The 15,583-nt window shown below is 59.1% G+C and overlaps 1 gene segment (V, D, J or C); it reads left to right on the forward strand.

The window, feature by feature from the left end:
* Nucleotides 1-1,566: 1,566 nt before the first annotated feature.
* Nucleotides 1,567-13,295, forward strand: LOC140843226 (immunoglobulin heavy constant delta-like). The segment is given in 6 exon segments: nucleotides 1,567-1,625; nucleotides 2,337-2,404; nucleotides 2,582-2,788; nucleotides 3,084-3,394; nucleotides 12,785-12,932; nucleotides 13,287-13,295. Coding segments are annotated over 6 exon segments (802 nt in total).
* Nucleotides 13,296-15,583: the final 2,288 nt, after the last annotated feature.

The following is a 15,583-nucleotide window of genomic DNA, read 5'->3' on the forward strand; positions in this document are numbered from 1 at the left end:
CGACACCAGCACCTCCACCAGCCCCGCCACAGGCTGAAATGGGAAGGTTGGTTGCTCTGTTCCCGGGACAGGAGCAGCCACTGAGCCCAGCCACAGTCCCCCGGGCCACTCCCCCCCACACCCTGAGCCTCATAGCCCGGCTTGCCTGTCTTACAGAGCTGCCCGAGCTCAGCTCCTGTTCACCTTGGTCCCAACATGTAAAGCCCCAAAGGAAGATGAGCACGTGACCCTGGCCTGCTTGGCGGCCGGGTACCTCCCGGACCTGGCACAGGTCCCTGAGATCCCAGGGACACAGAGTCAGACCCCGGTGACCAGCTGGGCGATGTGGAAAGGAGGCGACACCCAGCTCTCCTTCCTGACCATCCAGGGGCAGCCGGGTCCCTATCGCTGCCGCATCCACCAGCAGTCCGCCGACTCCAACGTGGAGAAGAACTTCCGCTGGCCAGGCAGGAGGCCCTGAGACCTCTGAGGACCCCCCGGATCTCCCCAGCACCCTCCACCCTGGGCCCGGCCCAAAGCCCGCAGCAGAGGCCCAGGCCCGACACAGCACCCACCAGCACCCCAGGGCGCCTCCATTTCCTCACAGACCCTGTCCCCAGCACAAGGAGGCAGCTGGCTAGGAAAAGGCAGCAGGGACAGCGGAGCCCCCAGCCCCGCCTCCACACGGCGCTGTCCAGCCCACGCCCACCTCCCCTGCAGCGCCTGCCCGGCCCCCGGCCCCTCCCTCCCCAGACCGCGCTGACCCTCGGCCGCCCACGGCTCCGCCCACTCCAGCATCCTGGACACTCAGAACCCCACAGGGCTGTGACGACCCCGCCAAAGGGCACCACCAAACCCCCACCGCTGCCGAGGCCCAGGGTAAAGAGCCCCCACGCCGGCACCCCCACCCCGCCCTCCTGCCCCTGAGGCTGCCTCCTTCAAGCTGCTCTGTGACACATCCTGGGCGTGCACAGCCACCTGGGTCAGGAGCGGGCACTGGACTGGCATCCCTGAGCACATGTTATGATGTGCCGGATCCTGCGAGCAGGGAACCCCAGGCACCCACAGAGGAGCACAGCAGACAAGGGGGCCCATGGCCAACACTGGGGCTCGGCTGACCCCGTGGAGGGCTGCGACACGAACTTGGCACGGAGCCCCACGTGGGGACCCTCACAGAACCACCGGATGCCCTGGAGCTGTGGCAGGGGATGCAGGGGCTCATCCCGGCAGGGCCCATCTCTGCAGGCCGCCTGCACCTCCTCTTTACCTGGCTCAGCCTCTCCTGGTGGTGGGGGCCTCATGGGGTCACACAACACCTGTCTGCCACCTCGGAAGAGGGTCCATCTCTGCTGAGCAGGGCACAGGCCACATGAGCAGGAACACCCTGGGGGAGCTGTGCTGGTAGGGAAGGGGCGGCCCCCACATGGCCCAGGGAGCTGGCCGGGCCCAGGCAAGGAGCCACTGTGGCACCAGTGTGGGGGGCTCTCACCCGGGCTTTGGTCGGGATGCCCCCACCCCAGGCCAGAACCCGCCCGTGTGGACGTCCAGGAACACAGGGCTCCTCATCTCTGAACACTGCCAGTCCCCATGTGGCGTACGCTGCTCAGACCACAGGAAGGGGGAGTCAAGAAGAAGGCCATCTCCAGGTGAGGGTAGGGAGCGTGGCCCCCTCTGCAGCCCGGGCATGCCAGCCCCTGGTCCTCCTGAGCGTGTGGGCCCTCAGCCCCGACTGCAAGGGCTCACACCCGGCCCCTTGACTGCTGGGGGACCCCGCCCAGCACAGCCCCGGGGAGGCCTGCTGGGCAGCAGGGAGGACCTCCAGGGGAAGAGGAACTTCTGTGGGGCTCGCCCAGGGGGCTACGCCCTCCCCCCAGGCACGCACGGCCTCCTGGGAGGACCCGCCCCCGGTGCTGCATGGCTACCACGTGGCCTGCCGGCCAGATGAAGCCTGAGCCCATTGTCCGCAGCTGAAGAGCGGCCTCCCCGGTCCCAGAGGGACGGGGAGGCAGGAGCAGTGAGAGAGAATCCCACGCAGCTGCAAGACCTGAAATAGTCACCCTCTGATCCTTGACAGGAGGGATTCTGACCCCCGCTCTGCTGCAAACCCTCCGCCCCATAACTCCTCTGCCATTCACGCCCTGCGCTCGGGAGAGTGGCCACTAGTCACGACAGCTCCCAGGACAGTTCTGGTGGCCGCCAAGCAGACAGGCAGGGTCCCTCCAGAACCAGAGGTACAGGGAACGGGGGCACTCGGGTCTCAAGGGCCCTGAGGGAGGAAGGACGCCCTGCGCCCACCACAGCCCGTCCACCCGAGGAGCCAGAGGAGGTCCCACCTCACACACCCGTCCCCTCCACAGCACCCTGTGCCCACCACACGCAGCCAGGAACCAGGACGCCAAGAAGCCCTGTGTCACTGCCCCAGGAGGTCAGTCCCAGGCACAGAGTGGGGGCAGGGGAGGAGCAAACGGAGGGCTGCTCTGGGGACCCTGCAGGAGCCAGGGTGCCAGGGCATCGCTCAGCAGCCCCAGGACCCCCACCTCCAGCCCACCCTCGGCCCAGGATGGTCTGCACACCCTGCTAACTGCTGGCTCTCCTCTGGCAGAGTGTCTGAACCACACCCACTGTCCTGGCATCTACTTGCTGCCCCCTCTCCTGCAGGGCCTGTGGCTCCAGCCTGAGGCCACCATCACCAGCCTGGTGCTGGGGGACGAGCTGCAAGAGGCCCGCATGTCCTGGCTTGTGGCCGGGGCAGCGCCCTGCAGGGCTGTGGTGGAAGGACAGCTGCGTCCATTCCACAATGGCTCCCAGGGCCTGAGCAGCCAGCTGGCCCTGCCCCGGGCCTTGTGGGCCACAGGAGCCCCCTCACCTGCACGCTGAGCCACCCTGACCTGCCGTCCCATGTGGAGGCAGTGGCGCTGAGAGAGCTCGGAGAGGCCGGCTCCAGGGCCTAGGGATGGGTGGCCCGGGCCCTGCACACCCAACACCCGGCACGGCAGCTCTTCTGGCCACCGCCCTCCCAGGGCCCAGAGGCCCCCAGTGCCTAGGGCCACCTGGCTTCTCCCGATGCCCCTGATAGCCCACACACGACCTGCTTCTCCCTGCAGCTGCCACGGCACCCAGCAGCCTCACTGTCCGCATCCTGACCACACGAGGGGCAGCCTCTGGGCTCCTGTGCGAGGTGTCCACCTTCTCACCCCCGGACATTGTCATCGCCTGGCTGGAGGGTCAGCATGGGGTGGACCATCCTTGGTTAGCCACTGCGCACCCCACGGCCCAGCCTGGGAGCACTACATTCCACACCTGGAGAGTCCTGCACATCCTGGCTGCCCAGGCCCACAGCCAGCCACCTACACGGGTGTGGTTGGGCACGAGGCACTCCGGAATGTGCTCAGCACCACCTGGAGCCTGGGCGCTGGTGGTGAGTCACACACAGGCACAGGCCATGGGACGAGGGGCTGAGCCACCTGGCCTGACAGCCCCGAGCCTGCGCAGGGTTTGGGCGAGCATGTGGTTTCCACGTGTTGTGCGCTGGCCCAGGGTGTGTGGGCGGTGGTGTCACGGCAGCCTGGCACCGATGCACAGCAGCTTCCTGCCAAGATGTGCCCTGCTGCTGCACAGAGCCCTCCTGTGGGACGTGAGGTGGGCCTCCAGAGCTGCCCTCCCAGGGGTATACAAGGCCCCCAGGCCCCAAGACCTCCAGAAGTCCCTGAGCACAGCCAGCACCTCAGGAGCCAGCTTCACCTGACATGGGTGCCCAGAGAAGTCAAAGCAGCACATATCCGTGGTGGGCACAGCCGCACTCTGCCTAGCGGGCAGAGGGGGCAGACATCTGCCATGGGTGGGGCTCATGGTCAGGGATGGGCTCGTCCACCCTCTGAGACCTCATGCCAGGCCCTGTGGCTGCCCTGTAGCCTCCAGGCCCACACGAGGCCTAGACCTCAAAGCCCCCGGAGGGAGGGGCCTGAGCCCACCCCAAACATCTGTAGGTGAGGTCGACTCTCCTGCCCCCCAGCCCTGCTCAGTCCTGAATAGACAAGCTCAGCCCCTTTGCTCTCCCTGCCCGGCAGGGGAGAGGGCGTGCCCACCCCGAGAAAAGGCCCTGGCACTGTCTACTTCAGGCTCCACTGTCTGTGCACAGTGCCCAGCATGCAGTCAAAGCTTACAAGGCATTAAGAAGCAGAGAACCTTCTTCCATGATCAAGATAAAAGCAGCAAATAGAGTGGGACCCGCAGGTGACCCGGACGCTGGAGCTGAAAGCAACACTGAGCGTGCCTCCCCCCCTTAAATTTTCTTCTTGGCTTCCATTTTCCGTAAGGAAAAAGCCCAGGTCCTGCCTGAAGGGTCCCCACCAGTAAGATGGCAAACTTCTGGCTTCTATTCCAGGTCCTCGGTTCCCAACGGCGCCACCTGAAGCCCAATCACCTCTCACCCCCCTCCCACTCCCAGCACCTTGCCAATAGCCACCAGCCCTGTAGAAGTAACACCATGATCACCCCATGCCCCTTCCTATATAATCCAGCACCTTTCCCTAATAAAGCAGAACTCTCCGGTGAATTGCTGCTGTGTGTCGCTCCTTTCCTTTCATTGGTGCCGAAACCCGTGGGACGGGACACCCCAACTGGGCCCCGTCTTCCCCCGACACCAGCAGCAGCTTGCCCTCATCCTCTTTTTCCGGCGCTGGCTCCTCACACTCACAACTCCTCTCTGGCCTTTAGGTAAGTTTTCCCCCCCAGAGTGGGCCACTCTTCCCCGAGCTATCGCAGTGCCATTGACCGTGATCGTCCAGCAAGGCCCTGATGCTCGGGGACGAGGAGGGAACTCTCCCCGCCTCAGGCCTTCAGGGCTGCGGCGGACCCTCAGGCCCCTCGTCCAACAGCCATAAATGAGGTGACTCCTTTGCAGATGAGAATGCTCCCTTTTCCCCCCTCCTCCTTCCATTCCTTCCGCCGAAACCCGTTCCGTCTGCCGAAAATTCCTAGTACTAGGTACCTCGTGACTCCAGCACTCTGCCTTCTTAGAGAAGTCTGGGTGACGACCCACACTTCCTAAGAAATTCCGACTCGTATACGAGTTTCCGCAGACCACCAAGGATCATCGGGGACGCCCTTTGTCTCCTTGCGGTCTGCTTCCAGTCCGAGGATCTCCGTTCATCTTCCCCTGTTTGTCTCCTTCTCTGTCCTTCAGCCATGGAAGCCTCCTCATCCCTCCCTGAAACTTCACCTCTTGAATGCCTGCTCAAGCATCTGGCTACCCTCTCCCTGACACCTGATATAAAACCAAAACTTCTCCGTAAATACTGCTCCCAAAATTGGCTGACATACCCCCTAGACAATCACAGCCAATGGCCCGCAGGGGGAACTCTTGATCCTAACATCACTCGCGATCTTCTTAACTACTGCCAATGCCTGAGAAAATGGAAGGAGATTCCCTATATCGAAGCTTTTCGCCTCCTAGCTCAAAATCCCAGCCTCTGCACCACCTGCTCCCCACCCCAAGTTCTCCTAGCCTGCAAGCCGTCTCCCTCCACTCCACACACTCCCAGTCCCTCTTCAATTACCTTTGACCTGGCCAATGAACCTCTGCCATACAGGCTTCCCCCTTCGGCTCCCCCTCCTATAACCCCTCCACCCTCTACCGCTGTTGCCGCCGCCTCCACCTCCTCCCCCACAGAAGCCTCCCGTCCTCTCCCTTCCCCCTTCTCTCCTCCCTCCACCACCATCTCCTCCCCCACCTCACCCCTCCTCCTCTGTCCCCCTCACCTCCCCCCCTCCCAGAGATCAAGCCTGAGCCTTTCAGCCCCCCTCTAACTAAGTTCCAGGAGCCTCCTCCATCTTTGCCCCCTCAGACTCGGTCCCAAGGGCCTCCCAAAATTATCATGTCTTTGCCCCCATCACCTGTTTCCCCCCGACAGACTGAGCTAGAACCCTTCAGTCCCCCTCAGACTCTGTCCCGAGGGCCTCCCAAAATTATCGCCCCCCTCCGGGAGGTGGCGAAACCTGAAGGCATCATGCGCGTTCACGTCCCTTTCTCCTTAGGAGATTTAGCCCAACTAGAGAAACGCCTAGGTTCCTTTTCCACTGATCCCATGACATACATCAGGGAGTTTCAATGGACCCTCCAGTCTTACAGCCTCACGCATCATGATATTTTCATGCTCCTGGCCAATACTCTCCTCCCTGAAGAGCGTAGACGAGTTTGGGACTTCGCCCAAACGCACGCTACCGAAACCCACAGGACTGACCCCACCTATCCTCCTGGCCCCACTGCTGTCCCTGAACAAGACCCACACTGGGATTATAACACCGCCATGAGTCTCTGCTCTCAAGATGTTTTTGCCTCCTGCTTAATAACAGGTCTGAAAAAGGCAGCTCGTAAAGTAGTCAATTTTCAAAAGCTCCAAGACATAATTCAAAAGAGAGACGAAACCCCCTCCCAGTTCTTAGACAGACTCACTCAAGCCCTATTACAGTATACCAGCCTGGACCCAGAAACACCTGAAGGAAGACATGTCCTTATGACATACTTCCTAGCTCAAAGCTACCCCAACATTAAAGCTAAACTCAAAAAGTTAGAACAGGGCCCCGCTACCCCACAGACTGAGATCCTAACAGTGGCCTTTAAAGTCTTCCATAACCGGGAGGAGGAGAAAGAACGCCGTAAACAAAAGGCTGATCTGGCCAATTTCCAAATATTGGCCCAGCTGATAAAACCACAACCTGGGCGCCCCTCTACAAACAAGTACCCCCCCAGGAGCTTGTTTGAAGTGTGGAAAAGAGGGACATTGGTCAAGGGCATGCCCCTCCCCCAGAGCTCTACCACCCCATGCCCCAGATGCCACAAAATGGGCCACTGGGGGTCTGATTGCCCAACCACCCAAAGGGGAGGCTGGATGAACAACCCCCATCCTAAGCCTGCCATAGTGGGGCTGGCAGAAGAAGATTGACGGGGCCCGGGGGCTTCTCGCCCAACCATTTCCATCACCAAACAGGAGCCCAGGGTTACTTTAACAGTAGACAGTCGCCCCATCTCCTTCCTCCTAGACACAGGAGCCACCTTCTCAGTCTTGCGAGAATACCGGGGCCCTACCACGCCTGCCATTACTCCTATAGTTGGGGTAGGAGGTAAACAGATTTTCCCATTAAATCCCCCCCCCACACCTTTTATGTACAATCCAAGACAATCCCATACCTCTCTCCCACTCCTTCCTGGTTATGCCCCAGTGTCCCATCCCTTTACTAGGACGGGACATCCTTTCCCTCCTCCACGTTTCCATAACTATATCCACTCCCACAGCCCCCAGTGCTCCCTTTCTGATTGATGGCCCTCATAGCCGACGAACCCCCTCTACCCAAAGAAAGCTCCAGTTCTGCCCTCATACACCCTGTAAATCCCAAAGTTTGGGACATTACAAGCCCCTCCGTGGCTCTATGTCCTCCTGCCTCTATCAACATGACCCCTCTCAGTATATCTGTCAGGCCCAATACCCCCTAACCACTTCAGCCCTCATAGGCCTCCAACCCATCATTCAAGATCTCTTAAACAAAAATTACCTCAGACCCACTCACTCCCCATTTAATACCCCCATATTAGCTGTTAAAAAAACCAACGGATCTTTCCGCCTTGTCCAAGACCTTCACCTCATCAACATGGCCGTCGTCCCTATCCATCCCTTAGTTCCAAATCCATACATCCTTTTATCGCAGATCCCTGCCTAGGCCTCCCACTTCTCAGTCCTAGATCTCAAGGACGCATTTTTTTCTATCCCTCTGGACCCCTCGTCTCAAGATTTTTTCGCCTTCACCTGGATGGACCCATACACAAGACATTCTGAACAACTCACTTGGACAGTTTTGCCACAAGGCTTCTGAGATAGTCCCCATATTTTTGGACAGGTCCTAGCTCAGGACCTCAAACAGTTTCATCATGATCACTCCGAGTCCACCTTATTACAATACATAGACCATCTTCTACTCTGCAGTCCCTCGTGGGAACAGTCTCAACTTGACACTGCCTCCCTACTTAACCTTCTGGCTTCCAGAGGTTACCGGGTATCCCCCGTCAAAGCTCAAATCTCTTCCCCTTCTGTCACTTACCTCGGATTCCTTCTGTCTCAGCAAAGAAAGTCCATTACCTTAGACAGAAAACGGCTCCTCTCTGACCTGCCCGTTCCCAAAACCAAGACAGAAATCCTTTCCTTTATAGGCCTGGCTGGGTATTTTAGAGCGTGGATCCCTAACTTTTCCCTGTTGGCAAGACCCCTATACGACCTCATCAAGGGCCCCCCTGAAGAGCCATTATCCTCCTCACCCCGACACTCCTTCATTAAGCTCTGTCAAGCCCTTGTGGAAGCCCCAGGTCTCCATCTCCCTGATTTGTCGAAACCCTTCTCATTATACATTCATGAGAGGTCCAGTCAAGCTCTAGGAGTCCTAGGCCAATATTATGGCCCATCCTTTACCCCAGTAGCTTATCTCGCCAAGCAATTAGACCCCACAATTCGGGGATGGGCCCCCTGCCTGCGGGCATTAGCTGCTGGACAGCTCTTGCAGAAAGAAGCTCATAAACTAACATTTGGGGCACCTGTTACCGTTCTGTCCCCACATCACCTAAAAGATCTCTTAACCTACAAAAATTTACAGACTCTCCCTCCTTCCTGACCTTACTGTCCTCTTTCCTCCAAAATCGAGACATTTCTTTCCTCCCCTGCCCGCCCCTGAATCCGGCCACTCTTTTTCCTCTGCCCTACTCTCCTCATGCTCCCTCGCATGATTGCCTGGAGGCCCTTCACAGCTTCCTTCCGTGCCACTCCACGATCTCCGAAGGAGCCCTCTCACACTCCGACCTCATCTGGTTTACTGATGGGTCCTCCTTTAAACATGAGGGCACCAACTACTCGGGATACACAGTAGTGTCCCTCGAAGATGTCATTGAGGCACGAGCCCTACCCCCTGGTACAACCAATCAGCAGGCTGAACTCATTGCAGCCACCAGAGCTTGCACTCTGGCCCGGGACACGTCTCTCACATTGTACAGTGACTCCAAGTTGAAACCAAATGCCCAGGACCCACCTTCTCTGGACACCCAAGACCCATCAGTCACAATCCAGAGTCCTTCAGATACAGCCCAAGACGCTGTCTACTCTGCCACACCTCATCCCTCTGATCCCTTGAAGCTCCGCATCTCCCGTTCACCCCCTTTGCCATCCACACCCGAATCATGACTTTTTCCTCCTTTACTGCTCTCTCGCTTTTTTTCCTCATTCCTATTGTCTTCCCCACCACCCCAGCCTCCTTTGTATAGCGATTCAAAGTCAGACAGACTTACACACAGCATCAAACAAAAGTTACTGCCCTCATTGCCACACCAGACTGCCCTCTGAAAAGCTGCTCCGAGCCTTTATACCTCCACTTTCCTCCCTCCACCGAAGTGTTCACTAGCAGCTACCTTTATTCTCCCTTCCTCTGCTTCCTCTATGACCAAAGACAAGCCTATTGCAGGCGATGGCCAGACACCTACGGGGGATGCCCCTACTGGTCTTGCACCATTCACTACATGGGTAACTCCCGGTACCCACAGTATTACTCCTCCAACTGTTTCATGAAATCTCCCAACGGCTCATTCTCCTTATCAATCCCAGATCCCTGGGACTCTCGATGGGCCACCGGAGTCACAGCCTCAGTTTACTATGGGGGGGTCCTCGACCCCCCACGGTACCCTTCATATCTCTCAAGAGTATGTTCCCTGTCACTCCCAGATCTCTCAAGTTGCATCAGATATTGGACATTCCGAAAAAGTCATTATCCAAACTCTTGACGGCGCCTCTTCATCATCTTCTTATCCCCGCCCCTCTTCCCATTTCTCCTACTCTTGGTTACAGCTCATTCAGGACACCACCATCTTTCTCAACCACACCCTCAACACCGCCAATTGTTTCTTGTGCGCATCACTACAGCGCCCACTGCTGGCCGCCGTGCCCCTTAATATTTCCAACTACTCCTTCCACGCAGAAAGACAACCCCTCTGCCCCCTGGCAGACATACCCCTATGGGAACCAGAATACGCAGATAATCTCACCATCCACCACTGCGTAAGCCCAACTCCACCCCCCTCCAGCACACTCCACTGCCTCTCTATCTACACCCCTACCTCCGGCTATAAGACTTTTACGCAACAGGGACACTTCTTTTGGTGTAATGGCAGTCTTTTCAACTCACTGCCTCCCAACTCCAGCACACCCTGCATTCTCGTCACCCTAATCCCACAGCTTACACTTTACAGCATGGCAGAATTCCTTGAGCTCCAACCTCCCTTACCCTCGCGCACAAAAAAGGGTCACTCTCCATGGGCAGTTAGAGATCTCAACGCCAAACTTGAGGGGGCCCTACACTGCCGATTCCCTAGCCTCTCTCCAAAGACAGGTCACTTTGCTAGCTAAGGTCGCCCTTCAAAACCGGCGGGCCCTAGATCTGCTTACAGCCGAGAAGGGCGGCACCTGCGTCTTCCTCCGGGAAGAGTGCTGCAATTACATCAACGAATCCGGCATCGTGGAAACTGACATCACCAAACTCACCGACCTTGCCTCCAGCCTCCACTCTGCTTCCAATTCCAACCCATTCTCTTCAATACTAACAAACCCCCTCCTCACCTGGCTCTGGCCCATTGCAGGCCCCATAATAATCATTCTTCTCGCCTGTCTCTTCTTACCCTGTATAATAAAGTTCATCAAATCCCAAGTCAGAAAAATCTCTAATCAAACTTTCAACCAGCTTTTACTCAGGAACTACCAGCTTTTAGCCACAGAAGATCCCTCACCCTCACGTGACCTCCTCACCACACACTGAGATGGACCCCTCTCTCCACTGGAAACTGTTCCTGGAAACAATGGCCACAGACACCTGGCTTCTGGCACCCATATCCTCTTGGCACCATTGGAATCAACAGGTCCTCGACCTATGGTTACAGGGAACCTTCATTGATTTCCAGCCTGAAGAAGTCCACATCTACTCGTCCTTACTGTGGGGAGTCCTATCAACCCTTTCCTCCCAATCCTCAAGCCCTCACTCCCTTCTCCACCCCCGTTCAGCAGGAAGCAGCCAGAGAGAAAGCAACGTCCACAACCCCATAGAGGAGAAAGGGGGGAATGAAGGGCCCCCACCAGTAAGATGGTGAATTTCTGGCTTCTCTTCCAGGTCCTCGGTTCCCGCCGGCGCCACCTGAAGCCCAATCACCTCTCGCCCCCCTCCCAATCGCAGCACCTAGCCAACAGCCACCAGCCCCGTAGAAGTAACATCACAATCACCCCATGCCCCTTCCTATATAACCCAGCACCTTTCCCTAATAAAGCGGATTTCTCTGGTGAATTGCTGCTGTGTGTCGCTCCTTTCCTTTCACTGCCCCAGGGTTTCCGGGCTGTGTGCAGCACCCTGTCTGCCCCCTTGTGTGACAAGCATGGACAGGTGTGGTTTCTCTTACCTGCCGGTGGGTGCGGCCCGCCGCCCCTCCCCAGGGAGTTCCCCATCTCCTCATCCAGCTTCTCAGATCACTCACATCCCCACACTCTCCTGCTGTCTGAGAAGACTTCCCTGAGCCCAGGCCTGGGCCAGATGCCCTCCGGGGGGGGGGGATCAGGCCACCTGGGGTTCATCTGGTTGGAGCCCTATCCATGTGCAGCCTCCATCCTGTTTCTGGCTCCAGGCTGCCCCAGACCACTTACCACCACCTCCAGTGTGTTGGCAACAGGCTTTCTCAAGTTATCTGTGGCAAAGGACCATCACCTTTTTAAATACTTCCAATTCGTCATAGACCAATACCTTTGGAGAATGCAACGGGAATTATGGTGGAAAAATGAAATGAAGGATACCAAAAATGTGCCCGTTTTTCATTTTTAGATTCAGCAGACAGCTATAAAGAGCTTCAAGTGCCCATGGCTCCCACACTGGCCTCCTGCGCCCATGGCCCACGGTCCCTGTGCCAGCACCCCCCACACACAGGGTGGTGGCCGCACTGAGTGTTGGCTGGGTGGGCTGCTCAGGAGCCCTGTCCCATGATGGTCCCCACTGGTACTTCCCACCCACCCGAAGGCCTTCCCACCGTCGTTCGCTGTGTGCTTTCCACAGAAGTGTGTTCACCTTGGCCTGGACGTGCAGATCCCCTCCCGGGGTGGCCCCCACTCCAGCCTCCAGCAGGAGTCACATGTCTGAGGCACACATTTTCCGTGGCATGCCAGGGCCACAAGCCCTCTGATGGCTCCCTCTTGCTCTCAGGATAAAATCGCCGGCAGGGCCTGGGCCGTGTCTGGCTCTTGCTTCCTCTCCCACTGCCCCTTAGCGCTCTGCCCCACCCACACAGGGCCCCCTCCTCCCTCCCAGAGTCAGGCTCTCTCCCAGTGCAGGGCAACTGTGCCTGCTTTTCCTTGTGCTTCCAATGCTCTCCCGCCTGTGAGCGGCTGGCCCCTCCCCTTAGGGAGCTCATCCCAGCAGCCGCTTCTGAGGAGGACTTGTCTGTCCAGCCTGCTGGGGCCAGGGCCCCTGTGTGTCTGCACCTGCACAGAGCCCCCACCTTCCCTGCACCCTGCCTGCACCATGTCCCAGCGTGTGGGAGGCTGTCTGGTTCTGGTCTGTCTGCCCCGCTCGGTGTTCTGACTGTCCGGGCCTGCTAAGCACCCAGCTCCGGCACAGGCCTGGCGGGGAGAGGGGCTCACAGGTGGGGAGACATGCCTCTCAGAAGCCACGGGCCCTGGATCCCCGCCGCCCAGTGCTTGGGAGGCACGGGACCCACCTACTCACCCACATGACTCCTCCGCAGGTCTGGCCGGGACACCGCTGAGCCCCCAGAGCAAGGACGAGAGCAGCGACTACTCCCTGGACCTGGAGGACACCAGCAGCCTGTGGCCCACGTTTGCCCCTTCTTCCTGGTCACTCTGCTCTACAGCAGCTTCGTCACCTTCATCAAGGTGAGGGGCAGCCGGCCCCCTGTGTCCAGGGCAGGAGGACACACAGGGTCACATCAGCCCTGGGATCCTGAGGGCATCTGGGAAGAATATGTGGCTGCAGTGGAAGCTGGGCCCTCTCGGCGCTTAGACATGGGTTGGCCCAGCTCCCCTCCACGCAGTCCTCCCAGAGCAGTGCTGGCACCACTCACACCAGGATGAGGGGTGCAGGACGGGACCCAGTGCAGGAGCCTGGGCCAGATGCCCAGAGGAGGAGCAGCACCCGGGCTGGCCCTGCTCTCCCAGGGCCCCGCTCCTCATGTGCCCCCTCTGTGCTGCCGTGGCTGCCCCCTTGCTGACCCTGGGCTCCTGTTGCAGGTAAAGTAGCCCAGAGAGAAGACACCCTGCATCCACAGAGAAGGGGAGCGCAGCCTCGTGCTGTCCATCCCCACCGGGGACAGAGGGGCCCACCCTGGGCTCCAGCCTGTCCAGACATGCTCCACCCCTTCCCTGCCCACCTCCAGCTCACCTCTGTCCACCCCAGAGCCAAGCCCTGACCCAGAGAGGAGGGCATCACGCCTCAGGAGAGCAGGTCTCCCGAGGGCCAGTGGCCTTACCACAGACCCACTGCCTCCCCACCCACTGGTCAGCCCCATAAACAGCTCTGGCTCACTTCACCTGTCTCCTGTTTCTCCGTCACAGATGTGAGGATCTGCCTTGGGTCAGGGGACCGAGGGACCGAGGGCAAAATCCAAGAGTTCACACTCACAGGCCTGGGCTGTAGGCAGATGCTAGTGGGCAGTGGGAGCTGCTCCACAGAGGGGAGCCCACAGCCCTCCTGCCCTGAAAGGAGCAGGCTGAGAGGCCCTGTACCCCACACCATGCACGTGGGCATGCTCACACTCATGGGCACATATATGCACACATGCATAAATGTGCACCATTCACATGTGTAAACCTTACCCCTACAAACACACACCCACAGGCATGTCTACAAATGCATGCAGATACACAGATATGTGCACACATGCACAGAACTGCACATGGGCTGGGCTGCAGACACATGCATGCCTGCACACACATGGCTTCCCAATGCATGCATAGACAGGCACCACAGCCCTGGAATCCAGCCCTATGGGGGCAGAGGGAGCAGCCCACACACAAGCTCCTTCCATGGCCAGCAGCCTCTGTTGTTCCCATGACCCCCTGGCCACCTTTAGCCCCTCATCCAGCCTCACAGCTTCAGGTCATGTCTGGTTCTGAATGCAGACTTATATCCCATGTGCTGGCTCTGAAGTCCAACCGTCACACTCAGCACCCTCACAAATGGGCCATAGCCCAGAGACACACACACCCCGGGCCTGCACCCAGTGTGTGCAGCCTCACAGGACCAAGGAACTCAGCAGGGCACTGAATCCGGGACCTCGAGATCAGGGAGCAGCCAGGCCTGCTGGGTGGGCCCAGTGTCCCCGAGAGGCCCCCCTGGGGGGGCCACAGAGGAGGAGGTGTGATGGCCAGCAGCATGTGGGGCTGCTGCTGTGTGGGCGGGAGGGACCCAGCCCCAGAAGCTGGAGGAGGCAGGCCGGGTCCTCAGCCTTTGGCATGGAGGCCCAATGCAGAATCCGGCCCCCAGCCCCTGAGAGCCAAGGCCTGGGGCTTGGCCCCTGCCACCATCACGCTGGCCTCACCTTCTGTGGCCTTGCATCTGTGCCCACTCAGGCCAGTCCTCCAGCCAGCCCCGTGCCAGTCAGCATGCCCAGGGCATCATGCCCCTGCCCCTGGCAGCCTCAGCTGGTGGCTGTGGTCCTGCTGTGAGGTCACAGATGAGGCCTCAGCTTCCCCCACAGCCCTGAAGGGCCCTACGTGCCATGGGCTGCATGCACACAGGCCCTCATGGATGTGGCTGGGACCTGGCCTCCTTCCCTCCACCCCCAGGCCCCCTCTGGAGGCTGCCTCCATCACCCCAACCTGCTCTGCATGAGGCCGACCCCATCTGTCCCCAGCTCCCTGGCCCTCTGCCCCACCCTATCCTCCTCTGCGCCTTCCAGCACATTCTAGGGATTCCTTACTCATGGAGGGTAGTTTCTTCCACCTCCCCGACAAAGCTGCCCCCAGGAGAACAGGGTGTGCTATTGCCCCCACAGCGCCCCACAGAGAGCAGAGCCCTGTGCACAGTAGGTGCTCGGGAACCATTCCCCGTGAATGTCAGCCCTGGGATTTGGGCTGTGGGGCCCATCCATGGGCACCAGGCAGGGTGGGAGGGGCTGCTGCACCACAGCCCATGAATCAACATTCCCCTGAGCATGGTGGCTTTCCGGTTGGGTCCAGCTTCTTTCTGGAAGCAGATCTATAAAAGGGCCTAAAACGCGTTCCATGAGGCACATTCACGGCCACCCTCCTAGGGCCCCAGCTGCTGCACCAGGGCAGGAGGGCCACTGCCACATCTGCACCAGCCCTCCACAGTGGGCTGCCTCCTCTATGGAACCTCCTTGGGCCGCCTTCTCACACGGCTCCCCTGCTGCCTTAAGGAAATATCGGCCGACCTCTGCCTGCATACATAACTCTCTGCTGGAGGCACTGACAGCCCAGTGGGCCCCTGACAGGCCCCATGTCCCTCCGTGAACTGTGTGTGTCTTGCCCACATGGCAGCCCCAGGCCTCAGCTCAGCCCTCTGC

This window comes from Manis javanica, chromosome 8 (assembly GCF_040802235.1).
Source record: "Manis javanica isolate MJ-LG chromosome 8, MJ_LKY, whole genome shotgun sequence".
Classification (NCBI taxonomy): Eukaryota; Metazoa; Chordata; class Mammalia; order Pholidota; family Manidae; genus Manis; species Manis javanica.